This window comes from Cricetulus griseus, chromosome 2 (assembly GCF_003668045.3).
Source record: "Cricetulus griseus strain 17A/GY chromosome 2, alternate assembly CriGri-PICRH-1.0, whole genome shotgun sequence".
NCBI lineage: Eukaryota > Metazoa > Chordata > Mammalia > Rodentia > Cricetidae > Cricetulus > Cricetulus griseus.
The window spans coordinates 441,578,101-441,604,211 of NC_048595.1; the positions used below are offsets into that span (position 1 = coordinate 441,578,101).

At 45.1% G+C, this 26,111-nt stretch overlaps 1 protein-coding gene across 2 annotated transcripts in view; it reads right to left on the minus strand.

Moving 5' to 3' along the window:
• Positions 1–13,722: 13,722 nt before the first annotated feature.
• Iqca1 (IQ motif containing with AAA domain 1) overlaps positions 13,723–26,111 on the minus strand; it is a 112,166-nt gene continuing 99,777 nt past the window's right edge. For both annotated transcript variants that reach the window (XM_035439268.1, XM_035439267.1), the window contains exons 17-19: positions 24,882–25,059; positions 19,427–19,665; positions 13,723–13,845 (exon numbers count right to left, since the gene is read on the minus strand). In XM_035439268.1, coding sequence (XP_035295159.1) covers positions 13,723–13,845; positions 19,427–19,665; positions 24,882–25,059 — 540 coding nt within the window. The remainder of the gene's footprint in view (positions 13,846–19,426; positions 19,666–24,881; positions 25,060–26,111) is intronic.

Below are 26,111 nucleotides of genomic sequence, written 5' to 3' on the forward strand. Positions count from 1 at the left end.
GGCTGCCACTCTCTGCAGGTGCAATAGGCACTCTGGTCTTTCCCATATCCTGATGCCTGTCTTCCATTTGATCAGTTGGTCAGGGAGAGGCTGGGCCCCTCATCCCCACAGAACCCACAGTTGGGCTAGCCTTGCTAGCATCAAACTCACTGCCAAGTTGAGGAAGTCAGGTCTTCAAGTGGCAGCAGAGACCTTAGCCTTCCGAGCTGCCATCTTACCGTTGGTTGACTTCGGAATGACCTCTCCTTCCTCACTTTCCTGAGCCTTGAAGAAAAGGCAGAGTTGCCTTCCCTACAGCCACAACCGTCCCAGCCCATGTATTGATCCTGTGGAGGATGGCCCAGACTAATCTCCATAGGAACAAACAACCTGAGCCCTGGCAGCCCTGAAGTTTCTCCCCACCCGTATTCACGCCACCTCGCCACAGGGGCAAACATGGATTCGCGATGATTCGGTTTTTCATCAGCTCATTACCACCAGCGCTATTTAATCCTGGTTGCGCAATAATCCTTCCCCCTGTGTATGAACGAGTATGTATTATGCGTGATTCAAAGCCCCTTGATGCTATGAGTAAAAAGACTCTGCATAGGGCAGAAATAATTTGCAAGACCAACTTGGGGTAGAGTATTCTCAAATGAACTCCAGTGGGTCCCACAGCTTTCACAGGGCCAGGCGGGCAGCGCTGGTGAAGGGCTTTGTGACAAAAGGCCTTGGTTGGGTGCATTATAATTTGCTCCAGTCAGTTCCAAAGTACTCGCATTTCCAACGATGAGAGAGGAAACACTGATGGCACAGGACGTGGGCATTGTGCTTAGGATAAATACCCACACAAAGGCGAGGTGAGGCGATTTCGGATGTCTTGTTGGGGAGAATGTAATTAAAAGTACTTTCCAGAAGGCTTTGAAGTCTGGGGCTAACCATTTTAGAGAAAGGTAGTGTCCCCATCAGTAGCAGAACGCTAGCAGATTGGGAAAGTTGTGGAGGCAGAATCAATTAATTTCCCCCTGGAGGGCGGGCGTTGTCTCTATCTTGGTTGTGTGAATCATTGCCAGCCTTACTGGTGGGGACAGTGGGCCTTGAAGGGTGCTGGCCATCCTCATAGCCACCAGTGTATACAGTGGAGATGTCTTGGAGCAGCCTGGATTCAGCTTGGGCCTAGCCTTGCCTAACTACCCTAAGGTGGGAGGCCTCACTCCTCAGAGCCTGTGACCCTTGGAACATGTCCAGGAGGAGGTAAACGCCACAGCTCACTGGTCCATGGCTATGTAAGTGACAGCTAGGGCACCACATCCTCAAATGAAAGTGTCCAAAGTGGCTGGGTGTTGTGTAGATGGCCTGTGAGTGTGGTTGTCTGCCTGGAGTTGGAGGGTAGCCTCTTCCTCTCAGGACTTCAGAGTGAGTCCTGCTTCCCATCTATTGTTCACAGTGGCCTCCTTTCTGATCTCATGGCCAGGGAGAGCGTGTACTTACACCAGGCTCTTGAGGCTGCTGTCTGTTTTCCTGCATCTACTCTACACCCCCAGATCTGACTCCACCCTCACTCACCCTGTGTGCCCCCTCTCCTAAGATCCCAAAGTCTGACAGCCACTGTGGCCCTAGAGGGTAGCCACAGATAAGCAGACAGTGGGCTCCAGGACAAGATAGGGCAGAGAGTAAAAGGGACATGTCAGGACAGCTGGACTATGGATTTGGTGACTGAGTAGAGCAGTGTGTGAAGCTGTATTAACCCCTGGTCTTTATGGTGAGCTCGTGGTTGGCTATGGGTGTCACAGACACATGGGCATGTGATCTAGGTTTATTCCAGGCCCCGAGGGCAGCAGTTAGGAATGGAGGCAGATGGCATGTCCAGGAGACTGAGCTTGTAACCTTTTGTCCCTCTGTTCCTTGTCCTCAAGTGTTTCTATTCTACAGATGTGCTGAGGTCATCCTGTCCCTTTACTTCCTTAGCTATTAGTTAGTAAACATATATTCACCATATTTTCACTATCAAGTGATTTATTAAAACTTAAAATTTTCCATGATTTGATAGACTATCCATTTAAAAACACTCTAAAAGATTGTAGACGTGTTTCCCTGGTCTATGCTGAGAGAAGATGCTAGAAAAAAAATTAAAATTAAAGTAGATTATAGGGCCAAGACACTACAAATGCTTCTTCCTGAAGCTAAATTGATGACACTGAAGAACTGTTTCTATCCTTGTCCAAGCTCCACACACGGCATTGTGGTGGCCCCAGTCGCCATTTCTCCATGTTTTCTCATTTCTTAAGAGAAATACTTGATGTCATAAATCATAGGCATTTAATTATAATTGCAAATATAGCATAAGCTAAATAGAAAGGGCCTGTCAAAAATTAATAAAAGTGACAAAGAATTAGGCATTTCTGTAAGCCCACTATATAGAGATGACGACTGATTTTTTTTTTTTTTTTTTTTGGTTTTTTGAGACAGGGTTTCTCTGTGTAGCTATGGAGCCTATCCTGGCACTCGCTCTGGAGACCAGGCTGGCCTCGAACTCACTGAGATCTGCCTGCCTCTGCCTCCCAAGTGCTGGGATTAAAGGCGTGTGCCACCAACACCTGGCGATGATGACTGATCTTAGTACACAGCCTTCTGATCCTATTCACACATGTAAACCATGAAGTGCATTACAGTGAACATTTTTCATACAACCGTTTTTAGTTTAATCTTGGTAACTCTTAAGTGACAGCTTTTCAGAGGAAAACTTATATTATTATCTTAATATATTGAAAAGAAGAAAGGTTGAACATTCAAAGAGTTTTCTTTGTTCTGAGAAAAGTAGAGAGACTGAATTAAGTCAGAAAAGGAGAAGGAAAGAAATGAAAAGTACCAGAAATCAATAAAAATAGACTACAGTAGATACAGTCATTGAGTCCAAAAATTGACCCTTTGAAATTTCGGTCTTTATATTTTAAAAAGATAAAGACCCTACGAAGCCAGTGAGGGAGAAGGCAGAAGTAGCCAATGCCAGGGATGAGTGCAGTGTGAGGTCACAGACATTAACATCAGGGTTGTTTGACTCTTACAAATGTTAAAAACAAGAAAAGAATACTGTGACTGCTTTATGCTGAAAATGTTAAAGGCTAGATGAAATAGACAGATTTGTTAAAAACGCAACTTTCCAAAACTGACACTAGAAGAAATAGAAAATCCGACGTCTTATCACACATGAATAAATGAACTCTGAAAATTAGAATCCTTTCTCCAAAGAAAATTCCAGACGTATTTACCTGGGAATGCTACCAAAATGTTAAAAGTACCATAGTGATGTTTTTGTACAAATCCTTCAAAGCATAGAAGAAAGAATATTTTGTTACTGATTCTTTTTGATATGAAAGTCTAGTAAGAGTTTTGTATGAGAAGCAAGTTACACAATGCTTTCATGCAAGAACATATAGAATACTCGAAGCAAACATATTACCAAATTGGATATGAGGATGTGCAGAACAGAAGGCAGATCACAAATACAACCTTGGACTTGAGAATGCAAGGCTGGTCAAATGCTTAATAGTCAATCAGTTATTATACAATTATGGTAACAGTAGCAAATCTTGAAGATAATATGGAGAAACCAAGTCACCCATATACTGCCGTGGAAATGTAGTTTTTGTCAATCCAGACATTTTAAAAAATATCATACTTGGGTATTTGTCTCAGAATTTCTTGGGAGAATAAGTTCACCCTAAACCCCATACATGAATGTTTGTAACAACTTTATCTGAAATGGGTAAAAACAAAAACAAAAACAAAAAAAACAAAAAAGCCTGAACACCATCACATATCTTTGTTAGAGAAAAGGGTGAATAAATTGTGTTATATTCAAAGTGTGTGATGAAAAAAAAAAACACCCTGGGTCACTGGTACACAAATAAGCTGGGAGTTTCCCACAGAATCACATTGAGTAAGGAAAGCTATTTGCAGCTGGGCAATGGTGGCGCATGTCTTTATCCCAGCACTAAGGAGGCAGAGGCAGTGGATCTCTCTGAGTTCAAGGCCAGCCTGGTCTACAGAGTGAGTACCAGGATGGTGAGGACTACACAGAGAAACCCTGTCTTGAAAACAAAACAACAACAAAGAAAGCCATTTGTAAAGATTCTGTCCAACTTTATAATCCCTGCATATATAGCATTTTGGAAACAGAGGATAGATCTGTGGTTACCGTGGCTAAAGGAAGACTTGGTTATAGCAGGGCAATGTCTTAATGGATCTTCTGGTACTAGAAATGCTCTGTGTTTTGACAATAGTAAAAGATACCCAAACATACACATATGGCAAACTTACATAAAACTTGACACAAATATGTGTAAAATTATACTGGGAAAGTCTGAATAAAATTAATATGTTTTAATGACATAATTATACAAGGTGCCCTATTGGAGGATAGTCAAAGTATACAAGAGATCTCTCTGTGTTATTTCTTATAAGAATGTGAATAAATAATTACTTCATTGAAAATTCAGTTAAAATCATTTAGTTAAATCCAATGTGACAACTAAATGAAAGAGAAAGGTGATCATCTCAATAGATAGAGAAAAGTACTCAATGAGCATTTATATTCACACATGGCCAAAAAGTCTTAGCATGCCAAGTTTTGTAATTAATGCTTCACTATGTGTGCATGTATGTATGTGTGCATGTATGTACAATCATGTATGTGGACATGTGTGTGATGGAACACATACATATGTGTGGGTGGGCTGTGGAGGCCTGCACTGATGTAGGGAGTCTTCCTTGATCAGTCGACATCATTCATTGAAGCAGGGTTGCTCAGTTGAACCCAGAGCTGGATGACATAGCCAGTCTAGCAGCAGGGTGGCTTGCTCTCTCTCTCTCTCTGTCTCTCTGTCTCTCTGTCTCTCTCTCTCTCTCTCTCTCTCTCTCTCTCTCTCTGTGTGTGTGTGTGGTGGGGGCAAGGTGGGTGGGTAGGTGGGAAGGATCCTTGTCCTCACCTTCTGAGTGCTAGGACACGATATAGGCTGTTTTGCTCACTTGGCATTTACACGGGCTTTGGAGATACAAACTCAGGTCCCCAGGCTTGGATGGTGAGCACCTTACCTGTTGCAGCATCTCCTTAGCCCCCAAATAGGTTCTAATGTGATAAAATATATTTTCATAAAACTTACATGGACTTTTGTTCTGAAAAGCAATATACTGAATGTTCTTCCAGTGGACGTTTGAGATTAATATTGTCTGTTGTTACTTCCATTCAACATAGTAATGAAAGGACCAGCCCAGTGCAATGAAGCAAGAAAAAGTAATAAAAACAATGATAGTGGCAAATAGATCAAACTTATTATTCAAAGAGGCTATCATCATGAACATAGAGAATTGCAGGTAATACTTACAATTTGATTCCAAGTTAACACATTTCTGGATATAAAATTAATATAAAAACTCAGTCTTAGTTATATATCAGTAATGAATTGGTATTAAAGTCTCAAAAATAATGTAAAGATATATACCTAAAAGAACATATTAGGAAGGTTGTGTAAGATCTGCAGAGACACTGGTAACTCCACGTTCATTTCAGTGCAGTTCATAATGCTCAGATATGAAATCAGCAGAGCCGTCCATCAGCAGATGGAGGGATAAAGAGACTGTGGTGTGTATACACATTGGAATTTTATTAAGGCATAAAAGGATAAAATTTTATCATTTGCAGGAAAATGGATGGAAGCGGAAATACTCATGTTAAAACAAACCAGACTCAGAAAGACAAATTCCACATACTTTCTTTCATATACACAACCCAGGGATATTTTTATGGAGATGGGGGGCCATGAGGAGGGGCCCAGGAGAGGAGAAAGTGGGGGTCAATGAGGAAAGCTCAATGACACACATGAAGAAAATGTCGCAGTGAACATGTTGCTTTGTGCACTACAAGTTAATTAATGTGTGTGAGATTTCCATGAAGAACACAGCATCATGGGAAATTTAAAAGTCTAGGCTTCATACTGGGAAACACAGCTTTCATGGGCTGGAAAATTTAATAAAGCAAAGATGTCGGATCTCCTCAAAGTAATATGTAGATTTGATACGATGCACATTAACTATCAGGTGTTTTGGTAGAACTAGACAAATCGACTCTAAGTTTGTTAAGAAATGCAAATGGTCAAAGCTACCTACGACACATTGGAGAGAAACAAGTTAGGTAGGACACAAAGAATCTGTAAGCTTCAGTGACAGAGGGCGGCATTGGCAGAATGAGACTCTTAGGAAGTTTGTTGACGTGGGGCGTCTATGAACACTTATTTTAGTTTTTCATTGTTGTTTTTGAATACTTGTATTGACAACACAGAGAATTCTGCAGAGGTTGAGGCAAAGGCATCTTTTTAAATAAATGGTCCTGGACCATTGGGTCAGTTGTATCTTCATACAGGTAAAAAATAAATAAAACTTAAGTCATCAGCAAAAGTCAATTCTAGGTGAACTGGTAGACATGAATCTGCTAGGTAAGATCATTAGACTTCTAGTAAGAGCAAGAAGAGTCCCATAACTTGAAGCAGCTGAAGAGTCCACTCACAGAACACAGCAAACACTGTATCCACATGGGAAAACTGATCAGCAAAGTGACATTAACTTAAAAAACTTGTGTTCTGCCAGGTGGTCTGCATGTCTTTGATCCTGGCACTCAGGAGGCAGAGACAGAGGCAGGCAGATCTCTGTGAGTTCCAGGCCAGCCTGGTTTACAGTGCTAGTCCCAGGACAGCCAGAGTAACACTGAGAAACTCTGTCTCAAAAACAAAACAAACAACAACAACAACAAAAGAACTTGTGTTTGTCAGAAGACCACTTTGACAGTTGGGAGGAAAGTAAAGAATAAGAGACTGTATTCATGGGTCATGTACCTGCAAAAGTTTTCCCCGGGATACTACAAACTCCAAGAAAAGTTGGAAGAAAGAGGTGACCCAGTGAGCAAGGGACCAGCCAGCTTCCCAGCACATTACACAGACTGTAGCAGATGAATATCAGCCTAGGGAGAGCTGTGTCACCCCAGTAGTCACCAGCGGAAGGAAATCCAAACTCCCCTGTGATACAGGCTCCCATTCCAGGGCAGGGGCTATGAAAACAGCTGGTTATGCTAAGTGTAGGGATGATATAGAGTACGGAGAGTCTGTCAGTGCTGATGGGGAAAATGCATAACCATGGCAATAAGCCCCAGTATTGCCAGCCACCTTGGAGGATGCTTCTTCAGGAGAGCAGTAGCCCTCCCAGGTGTCTCCTACAAAGCAATGGAAGCATGATGTGGGATGCACCTCTGTATGCTGTGAATATGTTTTATTACCATTGGTTAATAAAGAACCTGATTTGGCCAATAGCCAAGCAGAATATAGCTAGGTGGAAAATCCAAACAGAGACAGGGACAGAAGGAAGGCAGAGTCAAAGATTCACCATGTAGCTGCCAGACGAGCAAGATGCCGTTACCTGTAAGCTACGGTCATGTGGCCATACATAGATTAATAGAAATGGGTTAATTTAAATGTGAGAGATGGTTAGTAATATGCCTGAGCTAATAGGCCAAACAGTTAGTAATTGGTATTAAACCTCAGAGTGGTTCTTCGGGAACTGGCGGGTAGGAGAGAAACTTCCAGCTACATACGCATGCATCCAAAGAGAGGTACACAAGCATCCACAGCAACACCACGCACAGAGCCCCCAACTTAAGGGCAAAGGCAGAGTCTCCTTAACTGTGAAATAAAAACTCTAATTGCAGTGTCTACACAGCAATCCTGTTCCATGACGGCAGTGAATAAACACTGCTGTGTAAGGAAACCTGAAGAGGCTCAGTTGCAGTGTAGATGAGAAGAAACTCGGCGGAGGAGGGCATGCGCTCACATCTCTGTGAAACTCGGCGGAGGAGGGCATGCGCTCACATCTCTGTGAAACTCGGCGGAGGAGGGCATGCGCTCACATCTCTGTGAAGTTCAAAACCGGGTGTGACCCGTCTGGGCTGTCATCTCAGGAAGGGGTAGTGTGTGTAGGAAGGAGTTGGTCCATCTGGTTCATGGGGAGTCCTTTTCTGTACCTGTCACCATTCACTAAACCCAAGAGTGGCTACCCACCCTAAGGTATTTGCATTTTGGTAAAAGATTGTGGGAAAGTTTCTCTTTCAAAGGAACAAATGCATTTCTGGCAGATGAGGGAATGATAATAATTGGATTGTTAAAGATCTATCATCTCTCATTAATCTATCTATCTATCTATCTATCTATCTATCTATCTATCCATCCATTCTCCATGTATCCACCCTATCATGTAACCATCCATCTTTAGTGTCTTTGCTTGGAAATACTGAATTTACTTGAATTGGACACTTGATTCCACAGCCTAAAAGCTACCAATATATCTTCATATTTGGGCCTGTGGTGGAGGCTGGGCACCCAGGCAGCCAGTCTCTCATCTTCTTTTGCACTTGGGTGTAGCTATGCCTGTGTTGAGAAAGATGCAGACAAACGCACACCACTGTGGGGCTGTCTCAGAAAGCCTTCCTCATCTTGCTCATCTACGCGCAGGATGTGATGTCCAGGGTGAGCTTAGGAAGTTCTGGGTTCAGGCCTCTGAATGCATCCACAGCTTAAATGGCAGAGAAGTGTGGATTGTATGAAGCTTTGGGAGTTCATTGGTAACAGTAGAGTTACATCCATTAATTTGTATGCTATTTATCCAGTGTTGAAGGCTCACTTGTCTTAGCTCTGGATACATCCCAGGAACACTGTCAATCTTGCTTTCCTGATTCTCTCCTTCCAGCACAGCTTGGAGAGTACAGAGAGAAGATAGACTTTGTGTCCAGAGGCCGCAAGGACTGAGAAAACACAGGCTTATGTAACAGAGTTGCTGGGTGGGGCATAACCAGCAAGCTGATAGGTTTTGAGTCAGGAGCCCGTAGCATCCTGGTTGAGACAGAGGCAGCCCTTCTGTCTTCCCCAACAGCCTCCTGGGGCACAGGCACAGCCTGGACCAGATGGCTGTGTGGGTAGCTAGCAAAGATCAAAGGCAAACATTATCTCTGCTGTCTGGGATAAAGGCGGCCTTGGACTAGAGTGGGTTCTGGCTCTGACACCAAAGTTCAGGCTTACATAAGACAGGATGCTCAGAGAACCACGTACCCCGTGGGAGTGGACACTCAACCCTCCAGCTGTTCATGTCTTTCTTGAGTGTTGTGTCTTAGGCCGTCAGGATGGAAACCCCGGCATGCTAGTCTGTCTTCTGTGTGTGTGGTACCACTCATCTCCTGAATAGCCCAGTCTGTCATGGCTGAGGCCCTGTAGATCTCTTGTCCTCAGAGTGACAGGAACTCAGGGACTGAAGGAGCTCTCTGGGGTCCCCCTAGGTCTTTCATGAATGAAGAACAACACAAGGCCCTAGGCCATCCAAAGCTCCACCTCTGCCTACAGCTGTTCAGTCAGACTTGGTATCTCAGGACTTTATCTGCCCCTGACTTTTCTGGCCCTATGCTCAGTGGAGGTGCCCTTACAATGTGGCCTCTATCCACGCCACTCTCCTGGGGAGTATCTGTGGGTCCATCCTACCCAGCTTGTGAATGAGGTCCAGCTAGGAGCTGTGATTCCTGCATCAGCCTTCCTGCTGCAGCTGGGGTGTCTGATTCCCAGGAGGAGCAGCAGGAAGAGGTGTTTACATAGAGTAAACCGTCAACACCTCCCAAGCACCTGCCTGAGTGTCTTTTGCATTTGCTGGGCTGGTTTGGTCCCTGCTGAAGTTCCCAGATGTGGCCTGAAGGCCCACTGTTGTGCAGGCTAGAGGCACCAGCCATCAGCCCTCTGAGGAAGTGGCGACCTCGGGGCTGAGTGTGTGCAAACCTGTGCATATGTGAGTGTATGTCAAATGTGTGTATGCATATATTTATTCTTACGTGCTGCTCTGTGAACATCTGTAGTGGGTGGTGTGTGCATGTGTCTGCACATTCCGTGTACATGTGTGTACCCGGGTTTGTGTGTGTATATTTGGCATAGTTCATATGTGTGCATGTGAGTTTATGGATGTCACACATGATTATACATGTAATCTTCATACAAGCATGCAAAGTGTTTGGTCTTCTGTTTGCATGTGTCCCTGTATGTGTGGGTGTGTTTGTATGTGTGTTGCTGTACTGGTTTAAGCTGGACTCAGCCCTGTCCCACTTGGCCTAGAGTAGGGGACCATGAGCCTCCTCATAGCCTGCTTTCTAGTCTAGTCAGGTTGGGGCTTGAGGAGAGGAGAGGGACAAGGCTTGAGAGATTAGGTCAGGTGTTTAAGAGTGATGGATAGAGGTGTGCTGGCCTCCATCTCCCAAGAGGCTCCCATTAATGAAACAGATTAGATGAAAGGTTTGAGATGGAGGACTGGGGTATCTGCAGAGGGTCCCCCAAGTTCTGCAAAGCTACAGAATGACTGCTCTTCAGTTTCTCTGGCCCCTAGAAGGGTGCTCCTGTTAGTATTCAGGAATCTGTACCGGCCTGTCCTGGGGTTCTGACAGGATACGTCCTCAGCTGCAGCCACTAAGAGCACCACCTGTGCATATTCACTATGTTCCCTTTTAAAAGGGCCCTGCCCACCTCCCATTCTCCTCTCTTTCTGTTTCTCTGCCAGTCTCTCTGTCTCTCCTCTCCTCCTTCTCTTCTGATGCTCCTTTCACCAGAGGCTGGTTTCCCCTCTCCCCTCCCCAATTTCTCATTTACCTTCTCCCCCCCTCAAAAATCTCCAAGTTCTGTCTTTCTCTCAAACGCTTTTTAAAACTACAACAGTTCCCAGGCCCCATGCAGGTGGAGACCTGACTGTAGTGCTACTGCTAGGCAGAACTGCCTTGTGCTGGGCAGTCACTGGCTTTCCTGTTTGTCTTAGCTTGCTTCATTTGCCCATCAACAGTTCCTACATGCCAAGGCCTAAGTGCATGACCATTAAAATGCATATGTGTGTAGACATAGCTTGTCTCATGTGTTCTGAGTTTGATCTCCTACACTCAACAAAAGCAAAAACGAAAGAAAAAAGAAAAAAATACTCCGTATTACAGAGCTGACAGAGAAGGCTGGGATTGTGTGTTTGAGCCAGTCAGAGTCCCTTGCTTCATACAAGTAAAATTGGCTGTCTAGTCACTTTTGAATTGTCGAGTTCCTAATCCTTTGGCCAACAACAGAAGTTTCCATTTGGTTCTCTCTCTCTCTCTCTCTCTCTCTCTCTCTCTCTCTCTCTCTCTCTCTCTCTCTCTTCCTTCCCTCCTTCCTTCCTTTATCCAAGTGCAGGAACTGAGTTAAATGCCTCAGGCAATGAAACCATCATCCAACAACAAAATCAGGGTGGGGTGGAGAGGCCATACCTCCTCCAGACCTTGGGTTCCTCTTATCTCCTCAAAGCCCACTGTGAGAACTAAAATCTACTCTGCTGGGCTGCATCCCTGCATCCCATGGGTTTCCTAGGTGACACAGAGAAGTGGATTCAGGAGAGCTGACTCCAGCACCTCATCAGGCTCTGACAGCTGATGGTTCCTGAGGGGTGAAGCTAGTGGCAGTAAACCTTGCCATTCAGACCATCTCCCAGGGATGTCCAGAGCTTGTCTGTACCTTCATCCATACAGCGTTTTATTAACATTCGTGACCACTGGACCACCCAGCAACTTCCTGAGCATCCCATGGGTGACAGCCCATGGGAAGTTCTAGGAGACAGATGGGCTGCCACTGAGCTTCTATGGAAACAGAACTGCTGAGGGACCCATGGTAGCAAATGAATACCCCCGAGAAGAGTTGTTTCTGGTGCTGTGAGCTCTACTTCACAAGGGCAGGCTGGGTGCGGAACCACCAGGAACTCTAATTTCACTCTGGTCAGATACCATTCCATAGAATGCTCCCTTAATGAGGGGAAATGACATTAATTACTGCCCTTTCACTTAGGAGCATGCTCAATAGGCACTAATTGCCACATAACGGCCCAGGAGTAACTGAGGCCATGGCAGAACCCCACTGGAGAGTGCCCCCTTTTCTCACAAGATGCTTTTGTGTCTCCTGGGAGAGCACAGGCTGGGCCTTAAGCGTGATTTCAGGCAAGCTCATCAAGTTTGACAACTGCAGCTGCTCTGTGGAATCCGGTGGGGCAGACTCCCCCAGAGCCCGAGTGGCAGAACTCTCCTGTGTGCCCCCCGACTCTTGCAATGGGCACAGTACAGAATCCAAAGAATGTGTCCATAACTGAGCCCAGAAGTTTCTATTCTAAGAACTTATCTGGGACACAGAGCATGCCCAAGGCTCGAGGGTCGGCGAGCATCTCTGTGTCTGCTTGTTTGTACTGCCCACCACATACAGACGCAGGCTGGGACATGTGTGACTGGCTGGAGAACTAGTTTTCCTGTGAGCTGTGAGCCATGGGCCATGCTTCTGGGTCCTAGAGAACTTGGATATCTGGCCTGGCTTGTCAGTGGGAGACATGGAGACTCTGTACCCCAAACTGTTAGATAAGGTATCCTTAGCATTGAAATATAATCACACCATCTTGGTTATCTCTCCTTGCTGTAACTAAGTCCTCAACGCTATTTTAGTAGTTTAAATTCTATGTTGGACCCCTTAACTCATCTATCCTCAAATATTTCTATTCCCACCCCCCTGGTTTTTCTTGACAGGGTTTCTCTGTGGCTTTGGAGCCTATCCTGGAACTAGGTCTTGTAGACCAGGCTGGTCTCAAACTCACAGAGATCCACCTGTCTCTGCCTCCCGAGTGCTGGGATTAAAGGCGTGCGCCACTACCACCCAGCTTCCATTTATCTCTTTATGTTTCCTCATTTGGGTTTTATTTTATTTGCACTTACTATGTTTATCTTAAAAGATATATATATATATATTATATATATATATATATATAATAAGAGTACAGATGCCCTCAGAGGCCCAAGTGGGTGTTGGAGTCCCTGAGTTGGGGTTCCCTGGAGTTGGGGTTCCCTGGAGTTGGGCTTACAGACAGTTGTGAGCTTTGTGATGTGGGTGATGGGAACCTAACCTAGGGCTTCTGCAAGGGCAAAACACACTCTTAACCATCTCTCCATTCCCTACCCATTTTTATGTTGTGGTTTTTGCCAAGTCTTTGGCCTACAGAGGTCAAGTGGCCTCTAGGGACCAGCCATCTCAGTGCAGTGGTCCAAATATCAGAGGGGGCCACCACACTTCCTGAGCCTTATCTGCATGTGACAGACTCCACAGTGAAGACCTTGCTTAGCACCAACAATCAAATCACCGAGTCAGTTCAAGGACAACAGCTTTATTTCATTATGTGACATTCATTACTACAGCAAATAATTAATGTATTAAAATACGTGCAATAAAATATACAATGCATATGGGTTAATAAACAGCTAGTGTACCGACAATACAATTATGGAGCTCTCATCACTGGAGAGACCTCCCTAACATGTTATAGTCTTGGTGCTAATACTGACCAATGTGTGAGTTGGGGAGAGTGCAGGGTATGTAGAAAGCAAACTTAAATCATAGACAGATTTTGCATGAGTTAAGGAACAGCGGCAACAAGTAGAACTGGCTGTAAAGGACACCTCACTTGGTATCCAGCCTCCTAAAGGATGGCCGAACAAGCGTGCAGTGCCTGGGATGGCCGCTTGCATCTTAGTTTCTCCTTGGGCTTCCCCAGGTGGGCAGGGGTGAGCCTCTCCCCGATGACCTGGGGCCATCACCATCTCAAAGATGCTCAGGGTGGCTGCTGAGGAAGAAATTACTTCTTCTTTTTCCCCCGTTTCCCTTTCTTTTTTCCTTTATCCTTCTCCTTTTCTTTGTTGCCGTTGTTCGAAAGTGACATGATTCGTTTTTTCCCGAGAGGGGTTTTTGCATACCAGTTCTGAAATGAGAAGATGTTAGGAAATGATCAGACAACACAAATATACTGAGATAACCCTGATGGTGAAGGTGAATCTGCTAGGAGGGGGACAGGAAGTGGTCGTTAGACAGTGGGCATTTGATGTGTGTTCAGTACAAATGTCTCATTGCATTTCTAGCTTGGATTTCTGTGACTTGAAACTTGTCCTCAGGTAGTTAGTAGTTCTAGAGAATCATATACCAACTTCTAAGCACGGTCCTGCCTAATTAAGATTGCCCTGAGGATGTGGGTTTCCTGGTAATGTGCCCATTACCTCACGTGTGGTCAGCCATTAGCAGCTCAATTGGCAGACATGCATGACCACAGGAGGTCACTCAACACCTTCTGAGAGAGATGTGGAAAACATGGCACTGTAATATTTTATTCAAAATGTGAGAAACATTTCAATTTATAACCTTACAGATAACCTCAGGAAATTGTTATATTGCATGCTGTTTATCACTTTTCTTACAATTCAGTTAAAAAAGATTTCTCCTTCCCTCCTTTGCCCTTCTCTCTCTTCCGTGTGTGTGTGTGTTTGTGTGTGTGTGTGTGTGTGTGTCCACATGTGTTCAGGGACCTGGGTAAGCCAGAAGATGGCATCAGATCCCCTGGAGCTGGAATAATAGCAGTTGTACATCACCTGACATGGATGCTGGGAACCACACTAGGGTCTTCTGGAAGAAGCAGCAAGTACTCTCCCAAGTGCTATCTCTCTAGCTGTAGCTCACAATTTTACATGACCCTTGTACATATGTGAGAGGACTTCTCTAGGAAGGGTATACAGAAAGTGAATTCCTGCTGGCTACATAACATGGATCAACTTTTGGTAAGTGGGAGATTATTTCAGTCATTTGTCTCAAAATGTCTTTGCTTTCTCTTGTCACTTGGGTGCTAGTTTAGCCGGGTATAAATATTAGCTAGATGATCATTTTTTCCTAAACACTCTGAAAGTATAAGTTACTGTTTCCTGGCATCTCTTGCTGTCAAAGAGATGTTTGTGCCTGTGTTGTTTCTTTGGGACAATGTGATAGCTTTTAAGCCTCGTTTGTTATCTTGTTCTTAGACTTCTAATAATGAACAAGAATGGATTTGCTTTTATTTGTCTGACTGGCTGCCTGGAATTTATTTTTCGTCTGATACCTTATGCTTTTAGTTTGGGAAAATCCTCTGCAAGTATTACTTTAGACTTATTTTGTATTCTTTTCTTCTAAGAATTCTGTTAGTTGAAGATCAACTTCTTTCAACTTGTAGATTTTACTTTTACTTTTATAGATGTTCTGTTTTGTTTTTCTGTGATGCCTTTTTAGGGGAACTCCTCAGGACCACTTTCCAGTTCTGTGATTTGCTCTTCAATTTTATCTACTCTAGAGTTCACACTTCTCTTAGTTTTTGATATTTAATTTACAACTATACATTTTAATTTACAAGCATTGTTTTGTGGTCTTAGAAGACAACTATCTCTTATTATTTAATTTGGCTTTGTAAAAGTGAATTTCTAGTGGAAGTCATATTTTCACTTGAACATTTCATATTTTCTTGAACATGTAATTATATGTATTGAAACCATTTTGTCATATTGTTCTTTTAAATTTTTAAATTATCTTTTGAGATTGTAATATAATTACATTATTTGCCCCTCTCCTTTTCCTATCTCCAAACCTTCCCATATTCCTCTCTTTGGTCTCTTTCAATTTCATAGTCTCTTCTTAAAGTAATTGTTGTTACATAAACACTATATTTTCTACAACATTTTTCAGTTCTGATTTTCACATTAATTTAACAGCCTGTGGTTCCCGGTCCATCTGAAGGTTACATTTAGTGTCTCTTATGTCTAGTCAACAGACAGCATATTCATTTAATTTTCACTTTAATGTCTATTGTTTTTCTAGTATCAGATATTCTATTTGGTTCTTTTTCTTGGGTATATGTGTTTTCCTCCATATAATGTTTCTGGCTTTTAATAATTCAATCATACTTAATATGTAGCATTCCTCAGAATGTTCTGTAAGTTCATAGTGGTCCCAGTTCTGTTACTGGTATGTGCTGGGTCTCCCCATGTTATTTCATTCTGGGTTATAATGCTTTTTATTATGAACTTTTTTTTCGTCAGGTGTCATATTTCCTGTAGGAATCAGATGTCCCTTGACTTAAATGCACTTCCACACAGAATGTTTTTTCTCATTGCTTTTGATAAGATATATATAAGGTATATATATCTATATATCTATATATGTATATAGATAGATATATATATATAGGTTTTTTTGAGACAGGGTTTCTCTGTGGCTTTGGAGGCTGTCCTGGAACTCGTTCTGTAGACCAGGAGATTTCAGAAGTTTTAATGATCATATAAGTTTTTGAAGCATATTAGCATTTCAGGTTGAGATTCCGGTGCTCTGGAGTAGTGTTTATATGGATCCTTGATTAGATGATGTGCAGGCAAGGTGTTCAGTATCACATACAACACTTTTATTGAACAAACTCCCTGATGAGGCCTGGAATCATCCCAATTCTATGCAGGGCCCATTTTGCCATTTCCCCACATATGTGTATCTTATGCTCCCAGGACTCAGCTAAATGCATTATCTCAGAGGCTAGTACCTGTCTGAGAGTCTGAGAGTTACCTAAGGACCCTTGCATCCTTCTTGTAGTCTTGGCTCCACTTTTAGAAGTGAAGTGGTCAAGGATTTCAGTCTGAGTTCTTAATTCTATGGCGTAGGTCCAGCTAATGAATGTGGATTTGGAGTAGGCCATGAACCATAGCTCTGCTGCTCTTGGTTGAGTGCCCTGCAGAATTTCCTGTTTCTTGTATTGTTTTCCTTTCTTTTCTGTTGTTTTAGCAAATTACTGAAATCAGTATTCAAAGCAGCATATTTAGGACCTCACAGTTCTGGAATGGTCTTACCAACCAAGGTCAAGGCATTGGTAGGGCTGTGCACCTCTCTGGAGGCCCCAGAGGACAGGCTGATCTCTTGCCTTCTGTCACTTCCCCAGTCCCCTGCTCTTCTGGTCTGTGGTTCCCTGTCCACCCACAGGCTAGTGACATTGGGCTAGATGCCAGTGAGGACCCCTCCAATGGCTCTCTATCTCTCTCACTCTCTTTTCTGATCTCCTCATCTACTTTCAGGATTCCACTGGACTCACTGGAATAGTTCAGGCTAGTCTGAAGATATTACGGTCAGCCTACAGCAAGCTTACTTTCCCTTTGCCTTGCAAGCTCTGTGTACCAAGCTCTTTGAGGGACTCTTATTTGCCACCATGGTGGTTTGAAAGAAAATTACCCCCAAAGGGAGTGGCACTATTAGGAGGTGTGCCTTTGTTGAAGTAGGTGTGTCTTTGAGAAAGTGTGTCACTGTGGGGGGTGGGATTTGAGGTCTCTTTGGCTCGAGCCTTGCTCCGTGTGACACTCCATTGACTTCCTGTTGCCTGCAAGCCATTTCTCCAGCACCATGTCTGGCTGCACGCCACCATGTCATACCATGCTAATAATGGACTAAACCTCTGAAAGTGTAAGCCACCCCAATTAAATGTTTTTCTGTGTAAGAGTTGCTGTGCTCATGGTGTCTCTTCCCAGCAACAGAAACCCTAACGATGACATCCACCACACCTCTGTATAGCTCAGGCCTTTCCTCATAAAACAGAAGGCTATGAGGTCTAAATGATTATATCATCCATAGCATCCCACGTTTCCTCTGCTACATCCAAGGAACAGGACAGAATGTTCCCGAGGAACTATGAGCTCAGCAGACATGTTCTTAGAAACACAGTCTGGGAAAATTTATGGTCCAGATTGTGCACCATGTCAGTAGTGGTCATCACAGTATCCGGGGGTGTGATGACATCATCCCATCTGTTCAATGAACAAGTCATGAACAAATCTATTGAACATCTACTTGGGATTGCACTGTGCTAGCTGCTACACTAATGATTGGGGAATAGGCTAATGGTGGGGCAATGATTTCATTTCTTTAGAAATGAACAGAATGACTAACTCCACCAAGAATGGAGGCAAGAGGCATATGCATTTGTGCCCAGAGTCACAGTCAGTCCTCAAACACCCACTGCAGGCAAAACTCCTAGAGATCAGTTTGCAAATTTAAAAAATAACAGGTTCATGTTTTAACATGCTAAATCACATTCCTCAAAATAAGGGTGGAAGTCAGTATTTTAGAAAAGGGTAAAAAAGGCAGAATTTCAGAAAAGATTATATCACTGGGGAATGATGAATTTTTGTTATCATAATGTTAAATTAAACAGTTAACAGGATAGAATAAAAATAAAATAAAATCATTAGTGTAGCAGCTGCAGCTGAAGTTGTTTTTCTTTTTCAGTTTTGCTGGAGTTCACAAAGTATAGCAATGGGCCAAACCCAGCCTGTTTTCTGTCTTGTAAAGAGTTTTATTGGTACTCAGCCACCGTCCTTTGTGTACACTCTGTGTAAGAGGTTCTTGTGTTATGATTCACAGGTGGCCCAGGCAGCAAGGCTAGCAAAGCCCCAACTTCTCTCTGGGTCTTTCCTTCTTTCTTTTCTTTCTTTTTTTTTTTTTTTTTGAAACAGGGTTTCTCTGTATAGCCCTGGCTGTCCTGGAACTTACTCTGTAGATCAGGCTGGCCTCAAACTCAGAGTTCACTGGCCTCTGCCTCCCAAGTGCTAGGGATTAAAGGTGTGCCCCACCACTGCTAAGCTCTCCCTCTGGAGCTTTACAGGAAGTGCTCACCACCCTCCAGCTGGGACACTACTTCTGGGACATTATTTTTACAGTTTCTCACTTCCAACCAAAGCACTTGGGGACAAAGTAGGAAGGAAAAAACAGTTTTAGGCTTGATGGGAAATTCTATAGGGGAAATCTGAGCAGGCTCTTGGAGGTGAGAATCTTGAATGAAAATTTGAAGCCTCCTTTTGGTGACAGTGTGACATGGTGGTGACTTTCTTTGGCACAGGTAATGAAAGGCCCCCTGCTTTGGCAGCCATGGAGGCTGCAGAAAAGACCCAGCAAGACATAGGCCTCTGATTCAGCAGGATGTGCTGAGCCCCTGGACCTTGCCAGACCTTGCCCTAATTTCTGGGAAGAAACTGCCAGATACCCTCCATGTGGTAAGGAACCAATCAGAAGTTAGTTGGTCGGGGAGAGGGAGAGAGAAAAGGAGGGAGAAGGGAAAGAGGGAGGGGAGGGGAGGGAGAGAGGGAGGGGAGGGGAGGGAGAGAGGGAGGGGAGGGGAGGGAGAGAGGGAGGGGGAGGAGGAGAGGGAGGGAGAGCAGGACCTTGTGCATTCTAGGCAAATGCTGTGCCACTAAGCTCCACCCCCACATTCCCAGCTCTGAAATCAGTGCCTTTGAATCCTGCAGTTTGGCTGTTTATAACTCTGTAAGGCCACAGATGACAGTTTTTTTTTTTTTTGAGTTCCAAAAGACATGTGCACTTAAAATAAAATTCACAAGACCTACTGCTTGAGGTGTAAAAGATTTTGGGAACTGCACATGGTAGGACTTGAATCTATGGAAGCCAGGAAGCCGGAGGGGGAGAGGATGTCATGTTTAGCTAGCAGGATGCTCGGTTACCTTGAAGCTCTCTTCTTCCTCTCTGTACACCGGGTTCATGGTGGTCATGATGGTGATGAACTCGACGGCGGTGAGCGGTTTGTGAGACTGCTGCCGGACCCTGCGGTCCGTGAGCACCTCCTTGACTACTTTGACGATCTGCCCTTGTGTGAAGCCATCAGTGACTTTAGACAAGCAACTGATGTTCAAGGCGTTGGTGAGCACACCTCCGTTGCGGAGAATGATTTGTTTCCACAGAACTGTCAACATCCAAGACAGTGGGAAAGATGGAGAACAAAATTATGGCAGAGTCAGCAACAACAGCCCAGGTCTCCACTCAGAACTCAGTCTCATCAAGAGAGGAATCCTCAGAGAAACCCACCCCAGTTGGTCTGCAATTCAAATGAGCAGACCGTTGAATAAGCTTAGATGCATCTCCTCTGGGGACTTTTCCAGCATTGGAGATGCATACTGGAGACCCTCGAGTCTGTCGTTCCACTTGAGCCCCTTGTAAATTCACAAAGAAAAAGGAAACTCATATGGTTTTAATGTGGCACCTGTAAAGATATTTAAAAACTTCCAAGATGGAAAATTTATCTGGGGCATGTGTGATGTCACTGCTCATCAGAGTGTCATGTTTTCCCATGAGTGTGGATAAGCGGGAGAAGCATGCCTTTCTCTTTTTAATTATAAGGTTCATTTCTTATATTATCATTGTAGCTGGAATAGGAACATAGATTCCCATTTTTCTTAGCTGGTGCCAGGCTGCACATAGCACATAGCAATACCACACACTGGATCAAATAGAGCAAGTATGTTTTCTGCTCCCTGCACCCACTCCCAGTCAATACACTGGCTGACTGCAGCCCATCAGATGGGTGCTGGCAGAGGGACCCTTCTATCGGAGCACAGGGACCCTGTAAAAATGAGTCATGAAATGCTTCATGGAGCTGAACTTTAGAGACAGATCACTGCCTTGTATGATCTTCACAATAACGTCATGTCCAGCAAGCTATGTTCCTATTGCTTAGCGAGTTTCAAGGGAGTCACCAGGGCCTGCTGTTTCCAAACCCGGCTGGGTGAGGAGTCTGTGACTGTATTTCTCTTCATTGGGAATGTCTGGTGAGACCTCAGAGCATTTTAACTTCCCCAAGGAACACCAAAACTACATTTTAAACATGACCACTCTAATAGAGATCTGATGATTTAGTCCATTGGCCAGGGGTCCATTCTGGGTCTATTCAATGACTCCATGAATCCACTCACCCAAAGAAGCCAAGATGTAAAGCTCTGCTTACTGCAATGAGAGATGAAATGGCTGAGGGAAGACCCATAGCTATGTTAGCACCACAGTCCAGATAAGAATTACCCAGTGTTCACTCCTGGGTTGTGTGTTTGGCTTTTGAATGAGCCAAACTGCTGCAACATGAGGAAATATGTTTTGGGGGGGTTGTGGAGGAAACATCCAGGGCCATGGGGTGCTCCTATTGGCTCAAGACAACAGACAATTCCTTGGAATTCTGCTATGTCTTTGGTGTGTTTATTGGGGTTGGAACCCCAGTTAGTACTTGTGGGAGAATAAAGTAGAGAAGTGTACCTGACATACTTGGAAGTCCCCAGCATGTGACAGGAATTTCTCTGTACCTGGATTACTGCTGTTACTCAAATTATTAACATTGCCTTCAAGTTTCTCAACCCCACCCCCAATTATCAACTATGAAACACGAACTACAGAATATTTGTGTGCAGTGCATGTGCTCCAGTGTTTAGAGACAGAGCATATCAAGCCTGGAGAATTTGCATCCAAATATAAACAGCACGGAATTCGAAATCAGAAAAATACAATCTCTGGCAAAAAATAACAGACAGCAGCCTCAATTAGACAACAGTGTCACTTGCAAAACATCTGTGGCTTCTGTCCAAACATGCTCAATTGACAAAAAAGACCAGAGGTTTCCAGTGGTGACTCTGGCAGGTGAGGAGGGGAGAGTCATAGACAGCCGAAGCCCTAGCAGAAGTCAAGATGGGAATGGGGATGGCTTCAGTCTTTGTGTACACAGAACTGCCACCTGTGGCATGAGGTGGAACTGTCTGTGTGTGGGCAGTGAGAGCCTGGGTGCCTCAGACTCAGAGGCTTTATACTGTCTCTGCCACATGTCAGGTAGTAGTAGGTATGGCCTTGGATGTTCCTGGCCCAGACCATCCAACTGCCTACCACGATCCATCTCTATCTATCTCCATCAGTGAGGATTCACTAGTTATGGAATGCACAGAGTCTGGTATTGCCAGGAATGTTTCTTATATACAGAAACAAGACTTAAAAACACACACACACACAAACGCACACACACACACACACACACACACACACACACACACACACACACACACCATGAGAACAGAAGGAAGACTATCTGGGTGAGAGGAGAGAAAGGGACCAGAAAGTGGGGGAATAGGGAGCTGGGAGAGTAGTGGGGAGTTTCATAGCAAGCTACAGTGATACAACATGACAATGTTTTAATGAAACTCACTATTTTGTATGCCAACTAAAAATCATTAAAAAAACAAATGCTAGATTTTGTGTAGCACTGTTCTGAAAATTTCTCAATGTGCACACATTGCTGACAGTCCAAGAATCATCACCCTGAGTGGAGGCACAATGTGACAGTGGTGAGGGGACACCTGCCCACTGTCACCCCAGGGCCCAGGGTGGATGAGAGCAGAAGCCTGATTTCTACCTTGTAGTTGACGTGTTTGACCTATTAACCTTTAAAAGAATGTGTCTGACGGGTGTGATGGCATATGCTTTTATTCCCATCATTTGGGTGGGGCAGAGGCAGGCAGATCTCTGGGAGTTCAAGGCCAGCCTGGCCTACACAGTGAGTTCTAGGCCATCCAGAGCTGTCTCAAGAGAAGGGAAAGGAGAAGGAAGAGGGGAAAAGGAGAAGGAGGAGGAAGAAGAAGAGAAAAAGAAGGAGAAGGGGAGAAAAGTAGAGGAAGGAGGAGGAGGAGGAGGAGGAGGAGGAGGAGGAGGAAGAGAAGAAGAAGAAGAAGAAGAAGAAGAAGAAGAAGAAGAAGAAGAAGAAGAAGAAGAAGAAGAAGAAGAAGGAGAAGAAGAAGAAGAAGAAGAAGAAGAAGAAGGAGAAGAAGAAGAAACAATTGTGTGCTCCTGGAGCCCCTGTCTCAGAGCCTATGGAACCTGGCATAGAAAGTCTCAGCCAAGACAGGAGCTCTAGAGTGGGCCCAGGAGTGGCAGGCAGCTGGCATGACCTAGGAGTGCAGATGGGGAGGCCAGTGTGGGTGGGATGAGGACCCTGTCAGGACTCAAGAGTGTCCATGAGTGTGTGTATGTGAGCATGCTCTCACGTACAGACGCTGGAGGTTGATGCCCGGTATCTTCCTCAGTTTCTCTCCACCTCATTTCATGAGACAGAGTCTCTGTTTGAACCCAGAGTTCACTGATTTTGACCAAGCTGGCTGGGGGCCGGTAGAGGTAGGGAGCCCCTTGTCCCTGCCTCCCCAGAGCTGGGACGACAGGTGTGCACCACCATGCCCAGCATGTAAAGTGGGAGCTGGGGGTCCAAGCTCAGGTCCACATGCAGGTCAGCAAGCATTTCACTGCCTGGGCCATCACGCCAGGTCCATCCTGGGCTTTCTCTTTTGGAAGGGAAGGCCCCTCACAGACTAATCCATGTTTCCCATCCTCTGTGGAGAAGGGGAAAAATCTGGGCTCGGGCATCTGCTTTTGATGCCTCCAACTGGCCCGACCCTGGCTGGGATGGCCATGACGTAGTATCTTAACATTCATTTTATCTTGTGCTTCATGGGTGAAAGAGTTAAGTGATATGATTTGGGTGAGCATCTGACCCCCTGAGGCTTTGAGTTCCAAACAAATGTGAAGATATTGCCTCTGCATTCATCCAATGTGGGCGGGGCCTGTGATGAATTGTGTAATTAGCCAGGTAGACCTGGGGGAAGAACAGCTAGGGTGAAGCATTAGGGCGGTTTGGGGGGCTTCTGAGGACCACAGGAAGCATTCATCAACCTGGGAGTACAGCAGCTTGGTTTGGGGGTCAGGAGCGAGGCAGACACTGAGTTATGTTTAGCAAGCCTTACTCCAAGCCCCCCTCCCCCAGCGGCCTGCTGAGCTCTCTGTGTCCACACCACCCCACTCAGCCCTGTGGTGTTGCGTGTGTGTGTGTGTGTGTGTGTGTGTGTGTGTGTGTGTGTGTGTGTGTGTTCATAAACCTCTGGAGCTCTTGCTGCTGGTAGATAAATGGCCTAGTAGTGGCTCAGCCATGGATTTGCAGCTGCCCCGCAGGGCTGGCGGAAACTACTGCAATCACCTCGGAGGCAGGAGTGGTCCTTCTCTAAGACAGATGTTCTGCGGCACTGATAGTGAAAACTTTAAGGTCCCAAGGGAAACACTGACAGTATTTATAACGACGACGGCAAAAATGGTGGCCAGACAAATCACTCCTGGGAAGAAATGTACGAGGAGCAGGCCCGTGGTGGATGGGCCCTGGGCCCAGGAGAGTTACTTTCTGTCTTCTCCACCATGACGACGAAGCCAGAAAACATTCAGGGGGGAATCTATAGTATGACTGAGTTCTTGGAGATGCCTGGCATTTTGTCACAGACTGCAATGGCCTGTGATGTCTGTTGATCGCTTCCCTTTTGTCAGACAAGAGAAGCCGCTCAATCCCAAATAAGGCCTCATGCTGTAGCCCCTTAAAGTGAACACCCCATCTCTTTGCAATAAAGTGATGTAAAATACATGCAATAAAAGAAATAAAGGAAAAGTGAGTGAGATGAAGGGGCGGGGAGCCCTGAGTGGAGCGGAATCCTCCCTACTACAGGGTCTTCTCTGCTCCCCACAGCACAGCCTCTTCATTCCCCATCATCTCTGCCTGGCTCCTTGATGCTCCATATTCTCCTTTCCTGTCACACCGCCGCCGCTGGCGACACCCACCAGCCAACCTTCCCTCTGTTCTTCCGGTCTGGCTGGCTATGAAGAACACTGTGGCCCTATGTGATACATAAGCCCTAGAGGGGTAGAGATATAACAGGTCCCAGAGTCTTCCTTGCTTTGTGTGTGACATGGATTTTATGAAAGCTAGGGCCACACTCTTTGAAGCCCCTGCAGTGCCCAAGTTCCTCTAAGCCAGTGGTTCTCAACCTGTGTTGTATGGGGGAGTCAAATGACCTTTACACAGGGTCGCCTAAGACCATCAGAAAACACAGGTATTATGCTGTGATTTGTAACCATGGTAATGTTACAGCTATGAAATAGCAATGAAAATAATTTTATGGTTGGGGGGTCACCACAATATGAGGAACTGTATGAATGAGTTGCAGCATTAGGAAAGTTGAGAGCCACTGCTCTAAGGCCACCCATGGCCCTCCAGGTCTTCTTGCCTGCAAGCAAACCCCAGTGGCCAGCCAGGTGCCACACGGAAGGCCTTAGAATACTTGCCATATCTGGAGGCGTAGTCAGGTCGGGGCACCAAGATGATCTTTTGGTATACCCTGCAGAAGGACTGAAGCTCTGCATCGAAAGGGCGCTGTGTGGTCCCCACAATCAGGATCCGATCATCTGGCCTCAGGAGCTTCAGGATCTTGGGAAGGTGTTTTTTCAGGCGTTTTGGTTCATTCTGGGAGGAAGAGGGAGGGAAAAAGATTAGGCCACATGGAGAAAAGAGCCGAGAGCCGAGAAAATGAAGCAGAATATGTGGAGACAGGCACTTGGCGTGGCGACTTTGAGGTTCTGATTGTGGCCTCTCTAAGAGTGTCCCTGGATGAGCCCTGGGAGGCGCCTTTTGCTTGGCTGACTTTTTACTGTGCTGATTTCCTGCCTCTGGCCTCTGGCATTCAGGCTTGGAATCAAGAAGGATGGAAAGAAGGAAGGAAGTTCCCAGTGGAAGACCCAAGACTTTGACCCTCAAGGGGCCACCCAGAAGGCTCATTTCTTAGCAGGAGGAACCCACTTCGTTCTGAGCTGTCTAGAAGATGGACTCAAGCTCTCCTTTGCTACTCAAGACACTATGAGTACCCGAGGTCCTGGCAATCATGTCACCAAGGGCTCTGCAACTGAAGCAGCTTGAGGGCAGCTGGAGGCTGAGGCATTTCAGGGTCATGTCTGCACCAAGAAGGAGATGCTGGAGTGTGGATGAGCTTGTTCTGGACCCCAGGGAGAAGCAGAGCTGGCCCTGCTGCCCTGGACAATGCCTGCTTTAGAGTTAAGCCTGACTGGTACAGTAGGACGAAGAGGAAGCATGGGAAGAGAGCTTGGACAAAGATGCCCAAGCCCAGCCTTGGTCACATGGCTCCTGTTGGCCAGTGACTGATATTCTGTATCTTTTCATGAACTTAGTGGTCAATCATGTGTCTTCTTTGGAAAAATGTATATTTTTAGCACACTAAAATTGGGGGGGCTTTATTATTTTGTCTGGCTCTCTTGAGTTTCCACAAAAACTTTAGGATTAGCTTTAAATGTATGTGTTGGAGTCAGCGGCTATGTTTATGGGGGTTGCCCTGCACCTGTAGGTGGTTCTTGGGGCGATGTCATCTGTGCTGGTTAGTTTGACCTGAGTTATATAAGAAAGACTGAGAAAACATTAGGGACCAAGCCAGTGAGTAGCATTGCTCCATGGCGTCTGTTGCAATTCCTGTCCCATGGTCTTGCCCTAGCTTCCCTTAGCAGATC